The following is an 18,003-nucleotide window of genomic DNA, read 5'->3' as shown; positions in this document are numbered from 1 at the left end:
CGCACTCACTGTGCTGTGTAAAGGCATCCTGTCCTCCAGCAAAAATAGACTTTTGTTCTCTTTCTTGTAGATATGAGGCGTCTCCTTCGACTCGGGCCCTCGTTCACCCGCTTAAATGTCCGGTTTTGTCACCAGAGTGTGTACAGCAGCCATGCAACTCAAAGGAAAGTTGGAGTGGACCTGGGGGAAAAGTGAGTTGACGTTCTTGGATTCTGTGGTTCATTAAAATGTGTAAATTATTACAGTAATTATTACAGTAATATTTTCCAGCTTGCCAGATGGCTATATGAATGAATATTTATCTTCACGTTTTGTCTCACGGGTAATAAGAAACCGAAACCCAGAGTAGCTACAGTAACCATTTGCTGGAGGGGAAATCCAGAAACTATATGATATAATAATAATAGTAAATCTTATTTGTTGGCGCCTTTCAGAGCACTCAAGGACATCTTACAGAACATAGTTTAAAAAAAGCAGCACTGTATCAGACAGCATAAAATCAAAACAAAGCAGGCTAGACAATAAAAAGTTAATACAACAGATAAGTATAAAATCATCATCAGCACAAAACTCAATGAAGCGTGGATCAGACTGAATATGCCAGTTTGAAAAGGTACGTTTTGAGATGGGATTTGAAGGTTGAAAGAGAGTCAGTGTTGTGAATGTCTTGTGGGAGAGAGTTCCATAGGTGGGGGGCAGAATGACTGAAGGCTGCAGACCCCAAGGTAGTCAAGTGGGCCAATGGTGTAGTGAGTTGGAGAGCAGAAGAAGATCTGAGAGTGTGGGAGGGCGTGTAGATATGAAGGAGCTAGGTTATTAAGGGCCTTAAAGGTGAGAAGCCGGATCTTGAAGTCAATACGGTATTTAACAGGGAGCCAGTGGAGTTGCTGAAGAACAGGAGTGATATGATCTATGGAAGGAGTTCTGGTAATGACACGGGCAGCTGAATTCTGGACCAATTGAAGTTTATGAAGACACTTTAGGGGAAGACCAAAGAGGATAGAACTGCAGTAGTCAATACGGGATGTAACCAGGGTGTGAATGAGTATGGCGGTGCTGTTAGGTGTAAGTGACGGGCGAAGACGATTAATATTGCGTAGGTGGAAGTATGCAGATTGAGTAACATTGTTGATGTGGGCTTCAAAAGATAATGTGCTGTCCAAGATGACCCCCAGACTCAGATGTACAATACATGTACACAATACAGTCACTGTCCTCATAAGCAAAGAAACATGAAAGACAACTTGGAATATATGTTTCCTTTGAACATTTGTTTTATGAACTGATGTTAATAATCCAGTGCCTTCTACCAGTTTAACGTACATTCACAACATTACAAGCGATGCTAATTAGTAGTCTTTATTATCATTGTTTTCTCAGGGGGAAACTAGAACAACACTTGTATTTTAGCACACACACATTCACACAGAAAACCCCATCGTTATCTTGTATATTCTGGCAATGTTGTACTTTCTTTTTTTTCATAGGAAACTTGAGATTTCTACTGGAAGATTTGCCAGATTTGCTGATGGATCAGCCGTTGTCCAGGTACAGGAAAATTGACTTTGCTAGTGTATGGAAAAATGGTACAGTTTACAAGGAGTGCACCACCATCATGTTTTGCTGATTAAAAATAGATTCTGAGTAGGCATTCAGTACTATTCAGGCTTAATCAGTGCTAATATGAGCACCTCCCATATTAGCATCTCATCTATGGCCTTTACCTAGCTCAGTTTCGGACTAACACAAATCACTGAGTGGGTGCTAGACTTGGATGGAGCAAGTTTCCTGACCAAAATTTGCCAATCTGATAAATTTTCTGAAATACTTTTTCTAATTCTGAAATACTGAAACCTTTTCCTGTATCCAAAGTAAAATGTTATCCCCACTTGGGATAAGCGGCTTGGATAATGGAGGGATGGATGGATAGATATTTTACTTGAGTGGCAGATACGGGTTTAGAGACTTCAGAAAAAGTTTCAGATTGGCAAATTTGGTCAGGAATCCTTGCCCAACCCAAGTCCAAAGTGTGCAAAACAAGTTTCCCTGGAAATTGTCCATGTATTTCTATGGGACTAGCAACCATGCAGTGGTCTGTGATCTGTGCTAGACCCAGACAGGTTGGCCTTTACTAAGATTTTAGGACTAGCGGTATTGGCATTTAAACAGTTATAGGTTGAAGTTTGTTGTGTGACCCAGACTGGCTGGTAAAAGCTGCGCTGTGCCACTCATAGGTTTTAACTATTGTTTTAATCTGTATGATGTTTTTCTATTACACTAGATGGGGGATACCTCGGTGATGGTGACCACTGTCAGCAAAACCAAGCCTTCTCCATCCCAGTTCATGCCTCTTGTGGTATGTTCTCCTACAAAATCTCAAGCTGTTGGTGTTTTCAGAATAGGCTCATGAAGTTCACCAAATTCAAAGAGATCTCACAGGATGTTATTTAAGACAGCTTTTGCTGAATAATCTTTATAGTATAAAGCCTTTTAACTTGAGCTTTATATGATCCAAAAGCAATGTAGGAAATTTGTTTTCTAAACAATGATTTTGGCTGCAGCTCTTGAAATAAAAATACCAAAAAGAGATCATAACCCTGTTTCCAGTAACTTCCTCTTTTTGCCTTTTTCTGAATCAAACTAAACTCGATACTAAGTTTTGCGCAGGTTGCCTCTTTCCAAAAGTATCTCTTAGCATCATTACAGTAGTGTAAGATGATGTTGTGGACATAATCTTAGAAAGATGCATTTGGGGAAATTGTCCCTGTTGTTACCCATCTGGCGGTTGACAGGTGGATTATAGGCAGAAGGCAGCTGCTGCGGGCCGGATACCCACTAACTACCTGAGAAGAGAACTGGGCACCACTGACAATGAGATCCTTACTAGCAGACTCATAGGTGAGGTTATAGTTTTACTCCATATGTTTTTGACAGTGCATAAGGAAATTAGGTAGTGGTTGCAACCAAAGAAAAAATTAGAAAAAGAAAACAAGTTTTAAAGTTTAAGAATGACTTCAGCTACTTACTATGTAGTATTAGTGGGAAAAAAATTTAATACTTGTTTTCCTGGTTTCCCAGATAGGGCAATTCGACCTCTCTTCCCTGCCGGTTACTTCTATGACACTCAGGTCAGTTCAATTTGAGACAAACTTAACTTTATCCTTGGTATCATTATTACCTTGTGAAAATTTTTGTGTAGTTATTTATACTTCTTGAATTGGTGACTGCTCAACTTTTTGATTTTTATCAGGTTCAAATGTGCATGCTTCTATTTTCCCCTTTTTGTCTTTGTGTGTGTGCATGTGTGTACATTTTTATATAACTGTATCTGTGTGTGTGTGTGTGTGTGTGTGTGTGTGTGTGTGTGTGTGTGTGTGTGTGTGTGTGTGTGTGTGTGTGTGTGTGTGTGTGTGTGTGTGTGTGTGTGTGTGCATGCATGCGTGCATACTGTAGGTCCTGTGTAATCTTCTAGCTGTAGATGGCGTCAACGATCCAGATGTGTTGGCTATCAACGGAGGTGAGTCAAACATAAGCTATTAGGGGTGCTGCAGAGGCAGCGTTTATTCTTCCACACTGTTGATTGTTAACAAGCAACCTGCTCTTTTCTGACAGCATCCGCTGCTCTCGCTGTGTCTGATATTCCTTGGAGTGGACCAATTGGTGAGGACAAATGTCATTTGGCTTAAGTTGCATAACATGCCGGTTCTGATCTGAAACTAAAACTTCCAGTTTTCTTTTGTCTGTGCTGTTTCACTGTATTACAGTTGTTACTTAAGTCAAACAAACCATCAATGACTTCGAACTTCACACATGCTCTTAAGCTCTGATTTTGCTGTGTGTGTGTTTGTGTGTGTGTGTGTGTTGGGGGTGGGGGGGTGCATGCTTTTTTTGTGCATTGGTGTGTGTTGTCCAGGTGCGGTACGTGTGGGCCTTGTTGATGGAGAATTCCTGATTAACCCTACAAGGAGGGAGATGGCATCAAGCTCTCTCAACCTTATTGTGGCTGGAGCCCCCAGCAGTCAAGTGGGTGAGTAAGTAGGTTACAATGAGACTTCCAAGAGGGGACCAAGTGTTCATTTGATTGCACAACCAAAAGGAGTTGACTGTTATAAGAGAAAAGGTGTTTTTTGGTTTGGTTGTGTTGTATTATCAACACGTCATCCTGAGATGGGCAACAGGCATGAACGCAAGTCCATGAATACTGGGATGGCGTCCAGCGCTTTACCTGTGCCACCATCCATAGGGTTAGTGGTTGTGTCAGGAAGGGCATCCGGCGTAAAATTTTGCCAAATCATTATGCGGCTTCCAGCTTGACAAGACCATAGCAGATCGGTCGAGGCTCCATACGGGATTGGCTGAGGCCCGGGTTAACAATGGCCGCCATTGGTGCTGTGCCCTCACAGGGTACCGATGGAAACTGTACAATCCGCTGTGGTGACCCCTGAGAAACAGCGAAAAAGCTGAAAGAAGATCTTGAGATGTAAAAGCTAAGTTATATATGTAATAAGTAGAATTTAAAGGTACCCAATGTACTTTTCCTTATAAACACACTCAGTTTTGTTTATATTCAAAATGCCTCACAACACATTGTGTGTGTCCTTGAAGCTGAATAAACATTGGCTACCTCATTAGTCATTTGCAAAACCTTATTTTGTAATGTTTTCAAAGCGGCATTATTTATGGTACGGCCTGTCCAGGGTGTCTCCCTACCTGCCGCCCAATGACTGCGAGGATAGGCTCCAGCATCCCCACAACCCTGAGAGCAGGATAAGCAGTTTGGATAATGGATGGATGGTTTTATATGTACCTAACTTCATTGCAGAAATTAGTAGTTTGCATATTTTCATTCATTAGATTTCATCATTGTGTTTATTTCAGCACTTTTCTTATAAATAAAGTCATGACTGTAAATCCAACCACAATCAAACAAAACATCATAAGAGGCAAGGAGGTTAGAGATGCAGCAGTGTTGTGCAGTGCATGTTTCAAATGAGGCGCCTTGTCAGGTACCTAATGACTCACTGTGGCGACTCTCTCTGACAGTGATGATCGAGGCCTCGGCCGAGAACGTGCTGCAGCAGGACTTCTGCCACGCGGTGAAGCTGGGAGTCAAACACACCCAGCAGATAATTCATGCCATTCAGCAGCTGGTGAGAGAACATCGTGTCACTAAACGCACCCCGGTCAAGATGTTCTCAGCCCCGCCCAACATAGTGGAACACGTGCGATGGTAAGCCAGCTGATGGAGTACACTGAGCTGGTTCTCAGGTTCCTAATACCATTGTCAAGTCAAGAGGCAATCAAGCCAATGCCTGTGTACATGCAGTACAACACACACTACTGAGATATTATGGGAAACTATGAGAGGATGGTAAATCCATTTGTGATGGGATAGTGAATGATTAAAACTATATACAGTTGTGGCATCACAGCTAAAATTAATGTCAGGACCTACTTCGGGACAAAAGAAACTGTTGGACCAAGAACCAATTTCATTTTAAAATGGTTTAGAGTCACTGCAGATACATTTTAATGTACCCTTTATACTAGGCAGCTGGCTGGCATTAAAAAGAAAAGCACAAAAATAAACACCTTGCTAAAAAGGTGACAGAAAATAGTATGTTTTCATTTAGTTTTATTTTTTTGCATGTAGGAGAGCTGCAGAAAAGATTCAGGCTGTGTTCACTGACTACACTCATGATAAGGTAAGTGGTTATCTGTTTTACCAATTTCTTGACTGTAAAAGCTAAAAAGGTTTTCTCATAATGGGAATGTATCAATGCGGTGCATGTAAAAGTGACCAGATTCAGTGTCAGAAATGTGGACACTTTGATTATCCTAATGACCTGTTTAAATCCTGCTGCAGATTTCAAGAGATGATGCTGTCAACAAAATAAGACTAGAAACAGAGGAAGAGCTAAAAGGTCATTTTTCGATGGTTATATTTTTTCTTACTCACTCGAGGTTGTTTTTACACCTTTTTACTGATGATTAATGACAGTATGTCTTCCAAAAGATTATTTTCTAGATTCTGCATCGTCGAAGTAAGATCACTGTATGCCTGTTTATCTGCCTGCTTTAACAGCATGCCGTAATGTCTTACCTGTACAGAGAAATTCCCTCAGGCTGAACCCTTTGAGATCATTGAATCCTTCAACACTGTGTGCAAAGACATTTTCCGCAGTCTGGTGCTGAACGAGTACAGGAGGTAATTTGGTGCTTCTAACATGTCTCACGAGGTAGCTTTTCTATCCCTGCGAATGTTTCTGTTCAAAAGACATGACCTCATATAGTGTGAAATGTATTACAATGCGCAGTTAGGGTCTCACTCGCTAATGTGCTCATTAGTGCTGTTAATACATTTAAAAGAAATCAAACTTGTTCTGTTTTCATGTACATGTGCGTGTGTGTGTGTGTGTGTGTGTAATATTGTAGGTGTGATGGCCGAGAGCTGACTGCTCTGAGGAACATCTCCTGTGATGCAGACATCTTCAAACCTCTTCATGGCTCAGCTCTGTTCCAGAGAGGACAAACGCAGGTACAGTAGGGACAACACATGATGAGGGTCACGTAAAAAAAAAAGGATTTCAGCAAAGGATATCATGACACAGAAACCCATTTTGTTTGAATCTTATAAGGTACAGTGAGCATTGTCAGCCAAGGCTGTTCTCTTCCCTCTTTTTCATTTAAAAACACCATGTGCATCATTACAGATCTGACAGCTTGTGTAACAAGAGCGGAAGAAGGGATTGCATTTGAAATGCATTTGAAAAAAAGCAGTTGAATTTGCATTCACAACAGTGTTGGAGTTTTAACCAGCAGTCTTTCAGTTTAATGGACAGAAAAGTATAAACTAGCTGACAAAAACTCACCTTAAAAATATAGCTGAGAGGAAGTCCAGGTGGTGTAGTGGTCTATTCCATTGCCTACCAACATGAGGATCGCCGGTTCGAATCCCCATGTTACCTCCGGCTTGGTCGGGTGTCCCTACAGCCGGGCGTCCCTACAGAAACAATTGGCAGTGTCTGCGGGTGGGAAGCCAGATGTGGATATGTGTCCTGGTCGCTGCACTAGCGCCTCTGGTTGGTCGGGGCGCCTGTTTGTTGGGGAGGGGGGGGATAGTGTGATCCTCCCACACGCTACTTCCCCCTGGCGAAACTCCTCATGTCAGGTGAAAAGAAGTGGCTGGCGACTCCACATAGGGCTGGGCGATATGGACCGAAAATTATATCTCGGTATTTTTAGGCTGAATGGCGATACACGATATATATCTCGGTGTTTTCTACGAAGTAGGCTAAATGTTCAGCTGTAAGTCAAAGCCACATGTGAGATGTCACAAGCGCTTTCATTAAAACAGATAAAACAGATCAAAATAAAATGCAAAGACAGGGTTTCCTTCCCTGTTTTAAAATATACAGCTGCACAATATATCAACATGTAAATGAAAAATTATCTGAAATAAATAGCCTATTTTAAATAAAAATAGGCCTATCTCTGAGAATGCAAACCGCATTCCAAAACAGTCATTATGACCATTTTGGCTTTTCAAAGTTTAATAACTTTGTGGGGGGGAAGATACAGACCTACAGCTCCCTGAATTCTCCTGAAATTGCATATATTTGCATTTAAAATGAGTTTTAGATCAATTGCCCCAAAAAAATTATAAGATCTACCTAAAATGACCTTGAGCGGTCAAAATGGCCGCTCCTAATTTGCACGTGATCTTGCGCGTCATGTCACCATTTATTTTTTGTGATCAACAATTTTATTTTTAAAAAACAGGACATAACAAACACACAAACAACAACAGCAGGGCAGCACATTAGTAAAAATATTTAAGGACCGAAATAAAGGGGGGGAAAATTTACAGAATAAAAAAAACCGTATCCATAGCGGCTGAGAGTAAGAGACAGACATTCCCAAAGAGAAAAACAAATAATAGTGGACTGAAAAGAAAGAAAGAGAGTAAAACAAAACTATACATTGTATATGCAACCATCTATTTCTACTAACTTCTAAAGCTGGCTCGCTCCAGGTCTGATGTATGTCACTATTTATGACGTGTGTTGGTTGCATCATTTCCTTCGTGAACTTCATTGCTCTGTTCTAGAAAAAAACTAGCTTTCTCCAGTGCAGAGAAATAGTCTGAATTTGATTTTTGATTATTGCCAACATGTCTGGTTTCAGACGCACTGTGACTACCACCAAGGCGTTGCAGTATTTACAGGCGTTGGACAGCGGCCATTTTAAATTGTTTGAAAAATAGTGTTAAAATGTTAATTTTGGTGTCAGTTAGTTTCTTAACAGACATACTATCATATGTAATGCATTAATATCTCAGTTGGGTATTTATCTTGACAGAATATAGAGTTTAAAAACCGGCAGTCATTTTGACGGCCCATGGTCGTTCTCGTAGTTTTTAAGGTCCAGTCGTTGTTCGGGACTGTTTTAATGTTTATTTTCAGTTCTTTTTGCACATGTCACTTTTTATAGGCCTTGTTACGTTGGTTAGATTAGCAATATGTGTTTCTGTTTTGTTTTTCAGGCAATATTTTCACTTTTTCAATTTTGTTATTCGAGTTCGACCATGTCTCACTGAAGTTTAAATTGTTTAAAAATAGTATTATAGTTGTTAAAATGTTAATTTTGGTGTCAGTCATTTCCTAACAGACGTACTAACATATGCAATGTATTAATATTTCAATTGGGTATTTATCTTGACAGAATATAGAGTTTAAAAACCGGCCGCCAATTTGACCGCCAAAGGTCATAGGTAGGAGTGAAATCCCAGTCGTTCTAGTGTTAAGAAATGGGTTATGTATTTTAACGTAACGTCAGACTATACCGATATGAATGGTATTGTCTCATCCTTTATCTTGTTTGAAAATATATCGATATAACGTAAAAAGTCAATGTACCACCCAGCCCTAACTCCACATGTATCGGAGGAGGCATGTGGTATAGTCTATAGCCCTCTCCAGTTCGGCAGAGGAGGTGGAGCAGCCACCAGGACAGCTCGGAAGAGTGGGGTAATTGGCCAGATACAACTGGGGAGAAAAGGGGGGGTAATCCAAGAAAAACACATATTGAGAGTTGATGATTACGTATGGCATGAAACAGGCTTCTCACTGGAATATTTATATATATATATATCCATCCATCCATACATTGTCTTAACCGCTTATCTTGCTCTCAGGGTTACGGGGATGCTGGAGCCTATTCCAGCAGTCATATCTATATATATCTATATCTATATCTATATATATATATATATATATGTGTGTGTGTGTGTGTGTGTGTGTGTGTGTGTGTGTATATATATGTGTGTGTGTGTGTGTGTATATATATATATATATATATATAGCTGAGATAATTGCAATAGCTTAGGTTGCTCATATTTTCCTTTGTGCCATAGGTACTCTGTAGCGTAACGTTTGATTCCCTGGAATCCAGTGTCAAAGCGGATATTATCACCACAGCTTTAAGGTGAAGTTGGAACTAATTTTTTCATACAGGAAAAATTAAACATAAAGTTTAAAATTCTCAAATTTGCCATTGAAGGTTTTTGTGAAACTAGTCACCAGACAAATGTCAAATAATATTTCGTATTAAGTCCATTTTAACCGGTCTTAACCTGCCTGTCAATAACGTTAAAGTATACGACACTGGTATTGTTCTATGTCGTATATTACAGTGATGTGGCACATTTAAAGGTTTAAAACAAACTATAAAATGTGGTTGTCATTTTATTTTCACTCATCAGTGGCGTCAAAGACAAGAACTTCATGCTCCATTATGAAGTGAGTGAGCCAATCTTTTTTTAATTTTCTTTTATAATATAAAATGGAAGATTTATGATCCCGCATTGTTTAGTTTGTGAAGCCTAAATTACACTCGCCTTTTACCTCAGTTCCCTCCATATGCAACCAATGAGGTTGGCAAGATGGGAGGAATAAACAGAAGAGAGCTTGGCCATGGTTTGTGTTCATTTTTACCTGCATTTCATACATGCACACTTATTTCTAGATGATCAGATATACTGTTGTAAGTGCGCTTGCGTGTTGTGTGTGGATACATTTGTGTGTGTATTTGTATGTGTTTTGTGAATGTATTCCTAGGGGCCTTGGCTGAGAAAGCTCTGAGACCAGTCATTCCTAAAGACTTTCCTTTCACCATCAGAGTATCTGCAGAGGTGCTGGAGTCCAATGGTGAGTTTTTCATATGCTGTGCCTCCTGGACTCATAACTGCCCTAAAAGAGCAGTTGTTGCCTCAGATGTTCCTTTTCTTTCGTTTCCAACTTTTTTCCCCTCCCCATACATTTGTAGTTTTAGCTCTGCCTCCAAGCAAATCTTGGACACCGTACTCTTTTCTGAAGATTATTCAGAATAATTGGTCAATTATTTGTTAATGTTCAATGAAGCTAATTCAGAGGTTATTTTATCCCTGAGGTTTCTTCCTATTTTTTCTCCATGTTAAAGGTTTTTTTTTTTTTTTTAGGGAGTTCCTTATCCGATGCAAGTGTCAAAGGACAGGATGTTGTGTTGCTGTAAAGCCCCTTGAGGCAAATTTTTAATTTGTGATATTGGGCTATACAAATAATATTGACTTGACCTTACTAATACACCTCTAGGCACAATATGGATAAAATACATTTCCTCAGACAAGAATCAGACCTTAATTCAATCTGTATCTAATTTGAAAAGGACTACTTTATCAGCTCTGAAACAAAGTCAGATCATTCCCTTCACTGGTTGTCGCAGACAAAACTTTGTTCGTTCATATTCCCTCAGAAGGCTCAATCAAGACTGCTCGCAGCTCATTTAAGATGCTATGGTTCACACACTGAATACCAAGAAAATGGAACCTATTCTACCCTATTTTAGCTCTTCTGCACAAGTTTACTTCTAAGTTTTAGGACTAATTTTAAGAATTTCCTAAATACTGTTTTTTTTGAGGGGGGGGGTCTTGTTGTGTTATTTCAGTTATTCCAATTATTCAGTTATTACTCCAATTATTTGTAGTTTTCTGCTTGTGATGCACATTCTGTTGCACTGTAATTTTTCTTTCACGGCTTGGCACTTTAGAAAATGGGCAATAAGAATAAAGTTGATTTTTGTTTTCATTATTTTCTTTTGTTCCTTCCATCTTTCCCTCCATCACTCCACCTTTTTTTGTCTTCCTTTCAGGTTCCTCATCGATGGCCTCAGCTTGTGGAGGCAGCCTGGCTCTGATGGATGCAGGTACTGGTGTAGTGATGCAGTAATAGGTTTTTTTTTTATTTCACTTCCAACTGTCCATAAGTGAAACTACTATATGAGGGCTGCTCTTATCCAGTATTCTTACTGGACCACAGTAACTGTGGTAGCACTGTAACTACTGGACAACAGATTTTGCAAAATATTGTCAAGTAACAAATTGGTAACATAATCTAGTCTTGATTTGTTATATTGAGCTTATATAAACCTGTTTGTGCTTGTGCATTTGATGTCTTCATCAACTGCGAGTATTGCTATAAGCATCCCTACACAGCCTCCACTAACCATTGTATGTATGTAAGAGCTCAGCAAAAACATCTGAACTGTGTTGGTGTGCGTCTTTATGTTGGTAGAATTCTCTATATTTCAAGCTTAGAAATCCAAACTTGCTGGTCTTGTGAACAAACATAATAAGCCTTATAAAATGAAATGTCTTTCATTGAATGAATGTTTGCAGTTGTCAAAATATCCTTATAGTTCAAGTACCACATGACTTTACAGAGTAGAAGCAAAAACAGGTTTGATTGTCAGACTATATATAATTCATATTCTAATATTTTCTGATATCGCCTATTACTTTAAATGCACTGTATTTTGAACTATCTCTACTGAAAGAAATCTAAGTGTAAAATGTAGAATTCGGTTTTCGAATTTTCTCTTTTTAAAAGAGCTCTCCGTACTTCAGCTTCTCTAAAACGATCATTCTTTGTGATAGTTATGGTGTCATCAGACACCGCTTTACCCGCTCACCCTTACCGCCCCCACTGGCTTGTATTTGTCACTCGAAGGTCATCTCATAAATATTAATGAGGAAGAGACCACTCCCCTCTCAGTTCTTGAGACAGTTGAGAACAGCTATGGGTAAAGCATCAAAAGCACAATATTGGTCATTTAAAAAAAAATGTTGCTGAATGTTTTATTATGCTGTCTTCAAGCTTTTTAGACATGAAAAGTTAAATCTGATTACTGATTTCGGTGCTACTTTAAACAAATGGGTTTTCTGTTTTAATAGATGTCCCTCATTATGGCAAATAAAGGAAATACAGTGTGCTATCATTAAAAGGTGGCTCCAGTGGAGTCAGATGGTGCAGAAACTTTAAAAACACTCCCAGTAGGACTAAACTGTCCAAATTCTGTGTTCTCAGGTGTCCCCATCTCCTCTGCTGTGGCAGGGGTGGCTATTGGTCTCATTTCCAAGCCCAACCCAGACAAGCCAACGGAAATTCAAGACTACAGATTACTCACTGATATTCTGGTACATACAGGTTTTACAATGATGTTTTAGTGTCATGAAATGGCAGAGCTCAACAACAGCTTTAATAGACACAAGGAAAGTCATCTGCTTACAAATTACAGATCTTTAGTAAACTCAGAGATGATGGTTCTGCTAAACACTAAACTCATTTAGCTATTTTATTTGAGGTTTTTGAATGTAAGTTCAGTATTTCTTTTCCAAATAGGGAATAGAGGATTACCTGGGAGACATGGACTTCAAATTGGCAGGAACGAACAAGGGTATCAATGCATTACAGGTAGAAAGATTTAGCACCCGTAGCCCAATTGTATTACTGCCATCCTCTAAATACTAGTCAATGACTCTCTGGTCAGTGTCTCCACAAAGCTTCACATAGACTTTGTCTAACTTCTAGGCAGATGTGAAGATTCCAGGCTTGCCCCTTAAACTGGTAATGGAGGCTATCCAGCAGGCCACAGGTGATCCCGAACAGTTGTCAGATGGTAGCCAAACTTTTATTTGTGACTTAATGTCAAGGTTCAATGTCATATGTTTTGATCATCCTGTATTCCAGTTGCCAAGAAAGAGGTCCTTGGCATCATGAACAAAACTATATCCAAACCAAGAGCAACTAGGAAGGAGAATGGACCTGTTGTTGGTAAGATTTGTCTGTCTGATGGGTATTTTAAAATGTGTGCTTTATTGGGACAAGCTGCTCTGGTTCAGTCCTATTCGGTTCTGTTTGACTCTGTTCACTTTTTTTTTTTACCTTTTAAGAGAACATCCGAGTGCCTGTCTCTAGAAGAGCTCGCTTTGTTGGCCCAGGGGGGTATAACCTTCGTAGGCTTCAAGCTCAAACAGGTAACATTTGGTATTCGAAAAACCTGCACACTTTTGGGTTCCTGTGCCAGTTGTTAAAGCTTGTTCAATTAAAAAAAATGAATTAGAATACCTACTTTTTTTTCTTTTAAGAGAAGATGAAATACATGAGGAACACACAGAGTAGTAGTCACATTCATATCCAGTATACTATGTACAGCTCACAATGGGAAATGATGCTCTATTTCTAAGTCCACTGGGGATGTGGCTTTATTTATTTTTTTCAGTGATAAGTGCATGGCAGCGAGTGAATCTAAAAAACAGACTCTTAGTTAGAACTGCAAGATGACAACCCTCCCCCCTTCTTCAGGTGTGACAATCAGTCAGGTGGATGAGGAGACATTCTCTGTGTTTGCACCAACGCCAGGGGCCATGAATGAAGCTCAGGACTTCATCAACGAGATCTGCAAAGATGATGTGAGTATGGCCATTTGAAAGAACCTCTAGCTTTCTGCACATCGAACAAGTCTCATTTGAGCTGAATACACTGAAGTATATCGACATTACTGTGCTGGAAAAGATGCTAAAGGGAATCTAAATGGCCATAAGATAGTTACTCTGACATCACCACACCTCACTTTTTTCCTCAACACGAACATTGAACCTGAGTCTTAGTGTTGTGTGTATTTTTTACGTGTATGTTTGTTTGTGCGTGTGTGTGTGCGTGCGTGTGTGCGTGCGTGTGTTTAATCTGTCAGCAAGAACAACAGCTGGAGTTTGGTGCTGTCTACACTGCTACGATCACTGAGATAAGGTAAAACTCCTATCTGGTAGAGTTTGAGCAAGCTTTATCAATGCCAGATATTTGCACCGAGACCATTTCTTTTCTATGATGATCTGAGTTCATGAGCGCAGCAGTCATGCACATCACACTCAGAAACTCAATTATGGACGAATGAGTTATGAATGTATTAAGCATATGAAAGTATTCAGTGCATGGATGACTCCAAAGTCTTTTTACCCTCTGTACTCAAGGGACATTGGCGTCATGGTGAAACTCTATCCAAATATGAGTGCTGTCTTACTGCATAACTCACAATTGGACCACAAACGGGTAAGCAGGTTTTGCGGTTTGGGTGTTTATGTGTGTATGCTGTTCACATGAGTATGTGCATGTACTTGTGCAGGTACAGTAAAGTGCTTGTGAGTGAACAAGCTTAGGCGTATGTCTGTGTGTTGTTTGTGCACTGTGTGCCGGTCAGTCAAACTTGTGTCACAAATTCCCCTTTCACTGGAATCACCCTCATTCTGTAAGAGTCTATGGCGCAAAATCCTTAAATTTCTTTCCTGGGTACGGTGTACAAGTCTTCCAAGGGATTGGCAGGGCATTTTACTGGAAGTGTGTGTGTCTCAACAGGCTTCACACAGTCCCAGGGATGGCACATTTGACAATGTTGTGTTCCACTCAATTACGTTATACCACAGAACCACTGAAAATGTGTTCCATCCTGGGAAAGTAAAGAACATACCTTTGATCGCAGCCACAAAAAAATAGCAAAACACTGGAATAATTCCACAAAAAAAATAGCAAAACACTGGAATAATCAAGTCTACTACCTTTTTGCCTCAAATTCAGTGCAAAAATAGATTAAAGACGTTATGGAGGTGATCGTTGGAAAAGATATGATCTGACAAAACTAGAGTCTCTGGATTTGGTGGGCTTATCTGAAAGGGAACTTTCCTGGTAAAACCCGTAGTTGACTTGGCGATCTGAAAAGGGGGCTTATTAACAATCCTGGGTTTTGAAATCCAGAAAAAAAACATGATTTTGTTCTGAAATAGGCTAAAATGAACTCAAATTGTTTTTCCTTGTTTTTTTTTAGTTTGCCGGAGGAACAGATTAAATATATGAGATAATGAATGTACTGCATCAGGGCAGTTATGTTAGTGATGAAAGATGTTAGTGATGGAAAAGTACAGCAAAAGCATTCTAAAATACTTTTATGTGACTAATTTTTTTGACACTAATTGTATCATCTCATCTAACAGAACCAGATGTCTTGCTCCAGTTTACTAGCAAATACTTAACCACCCACAAGACCTCAGTCTATCAATGTACATGCCATGTGAAACACGCAAAACAAAAAAAAATCGGCACACTCACTGGCATGACTCTTTGTTATTATTAATCTATTTTTCTTTGTTTTTTTCTTAGATCAGACATCCGACTGCTTTGGGGTTGGAGGTGGGGCAGCAGATACAGGTTTGTATAAGTGACTATAGTAACTATAATAGAAGATGTGAGTAATAGTTCTGCTTTTCTGAAGCATAACACGATTAATAAATATGAACAGGAGTTGCTGTTTGGTACTGTTTGAAATAAAGTGAAAACCTCAGTTATCCTCACTCTCCAGCTGTCAAAAAAGAAAGTAAGAATATACACTGGACTATCGCTGTAGATCTGAAAACATTTTGCTTCTAATCTGACTGACTTCAGTTCAGATGTCAAGTAGGGAAATCCGGGTCTCATTTCATGGTGAAGCCATTGGCTTTAGCAGCAAAGTATTTTCAAATCTACATGACAGTCCAGTGTATGTTTTACTTAGTTTTGAAATTACATAGCTCCTGGATGACTGATATGAATCTACACAAAACGCTGGGGCCATTTTAGCTTTGTTGTGTTTGTTGTTTAAAAGATTTAGCTGGCAATTGTCTGCAAACAATGCAGTGATTGCTGCAAACGTTATCTACTGAAGCCACGCGGAAATACCATGCCATCAGCAAACATGCTATGCATCTTCTTTATATTTAAATTTGTCTTTCTTGTTTCGATTTATTGTTGCTATTCACATTGCTGAACAATAGAAGTCAGTATTCAGGTAGAATTACATACAGCAATTTAAAAGCATTTACTTCAAATAGTCAACCTGATCCCCTTGTTTCCATTTCTTTGTCTGGAAAACGATTCCATGCCTGTAGGTTAAATACTTTGGACGAGACCCAACAGACGGCAGAATGAGGCTTTCACGGAAGGTTCTCCAGTCTCCGGCGGCGACTGTTGTCAAGACGCTGAGCGACAAACACAGCATCACTATGGGAACAGAAGATGAGCAGGCGAGCAGGACATCTTCGTGAACATGCCGGCCTGGTGTTGAAGCATAGTCCCAGCATTGTCCAAAGCTGGGCTCACATTGAGTGAGCACAGCTGTAAAACTATACACTTTGGCACTGTAGGACAAGGTCCAGAACGACAGAAGATGTCAGAATCGGAACTTCTCCTTTACATGTGGATGTCACCCCTGCCGCTGTGGCTATGAGCTAAACTTCAGCTCATCAGAGACGATGCTCCTGTTTGACGGAGGACCTGACAAATGTACCGCCACACCTGAAATGTTTTGAAACTAGGTTTAACTTCAGTTAAAATATTCTGTATTTTTATGTTATTTCAGTATTAAAAATTTGTTGTTGAATATTTTAATTTTCCCTGACTGTTCGATATGAGGGCAGCACGGTGGCGCAGTGGTTAGCGTGGTCGCCTCACAACAAGAAGGTGCTGAGTTTGAACCCAGGGGTTGTCCAACCTTGGGGGTCATCCCAGGTTGTCCTCTGTGTGGAGTTTCCCCGTGTCTTTGGGTCTCTTCCGGGTGCTCCGGTTTCCTCCCACAGTCCAAAGACATGTAGGTCAGGTGAGTCGGCCATACTAAATTGTCCCTAGGTGTGAATGTGTGTGTGTGTGTGTGTGTGTTGTGTGTGTGTGTGTGTGGGCCCTGTGATGGACTGGCGGCTTGTCCAGGGTGTCTCCCCGCCTGCCGCCCAATGACTGCTGGGATAGGCTCCAGCATCCCTGTGACCCAACTTTGGATAAGCGGCTTGGATAATGGAATGGAATGGAATACTTGATATGAACATTTTAGATAAAGGCATCTTGAATTTTACAAATTTTAAAACAAATCCACACCAGTACAGTCCTCAAGCCACATGGATACGTCTACTGGTCCTATTGGAAGCATCAGGGGCAATGCACACTTACTTTGACACTTTGCCCTCTGTTTTTTCATACAGTACAAAAAGCGCTTTGCCACTAATTTCAGATGGCTCCTTTCAGCTTGTAGCAAAGTGATGCTCAGAATGGTTGAATTACTCCTTGCTATTGATAATGAGAGTTTTGCTCCACATCAGCTTAGCTATATCATTTTCATTTCAGGTCCTTATTTATGGTGAGTACCTGGTAAAAAGTAAAACATTCTGTAAAAAAAAATTTAAAAAAATCACTCGGCGTGGTCCCTCTTGGTACTTTTTGCACTGCAGGCAACAAAATTAAACATCGGCAGTGCAATAGAAGGATTACTAAAAGGTGAAATGTTAAGATACGTTCTGGCTGGCTGGGCTTGGTTTAGGCTTTGGTTTGGAGATGGCCATTTAAGAAGCAGCTCTTCTAGTCAATGAGGCCCTCCTGTGTGTGTTTAACCGCTTTGTCTGTATAGCTGGAGGCAGGAGGACAATGCAGTGCATTGCATTTTATGACTCTGGCAAAGGGACATTTAAAAGGCGCATGGTTTTTTTAAATAAATCTGCAGTGGTCCAAGTTATTTAACCTTGTCATAGAGGGTTTTTTTCTATTCTTTGAAAGAGTTAATAGTAGAGGGAAATTTAATTAATACATGTTTGACTTAAATGAGGCATGCAGATGCAAT

General features: G+C 39.9%; 1 protein-coding gene across 1 annotated transcript; it reads left to right on the top strand.

The window, feature by feature from the left end:
- Nucleotides 1-17,455, top strand: LOC130122775 (polyribonucleotide nucleotidyltransferase 1, mitochondrial). Its single transcript, XM_056291790.1, has 28 exons — nucleotides 1-191; nucleotides 1,488-1,548; nucleotides 2,282-2,356; nucleotides 2,793-2,898; nucleotides 3,079-3,128; nucleotides 3,454-3,517; nucleotides 3,613-3,660; nucleotides 3,914-4,027; nucleotides 5,044-5,230; nucleotides 5,654-5,705; nucleotides 5,867-5,924; nucleotides 6,112-6,208; nucleotides 6,436-6,538; nucleotides 9,416-9,486; nucleotides 9,764-9,800; nucleotides 9,911-9,977; nucleotides 10,119-10,208; nucleotides 11,188-11,241; nucleotides 12,402-12,511; nucleotides 12,717-12,788; nucleotides 12,906-12,969; nucleotides 13,065-13,148; nucleotides 13,268-13,351; nucleotides 13,680-13,786; nucleotides 14,068-14,123; nucleotides 14,345-14,423; nucleotides 15,525-15,572; nucleotides 16,289-17,455. Exons 1-28 carry the CDS (start codon nucleotides 73-75, stop codon nucleotides 16,442-16,444), a joined length of 2,313 nt encoding a protein of 770 aa, XP_056147765.1. The 5' UTR covers nucleotides 1-72; the 3' UTR covers nucleotides 16,445-17,455.
- Nucleotides 17,456-18,003: the final 548 nt, after the last annotated feature.

The sequence above is a fragment of the Lampris incognitus genome, chromosome 13 (assembly GCF_029633865.1).
Source record: "Lampris incognitus isolate fLamInc1 chromosome 13, fLamInc1.hap2, whole genome shotgun sequence".
NCBI classification, from domain to species: Eukaryota; Metazoa; Chordata; class Actinopteri; order Lampriformes; family Lampridae; genus Lampris; species Lampris incognitus.
Note: the sequence above shows the minus strand (reverse complement) of the source record. Positions and strands in the feature narration are given on the sequence as shown.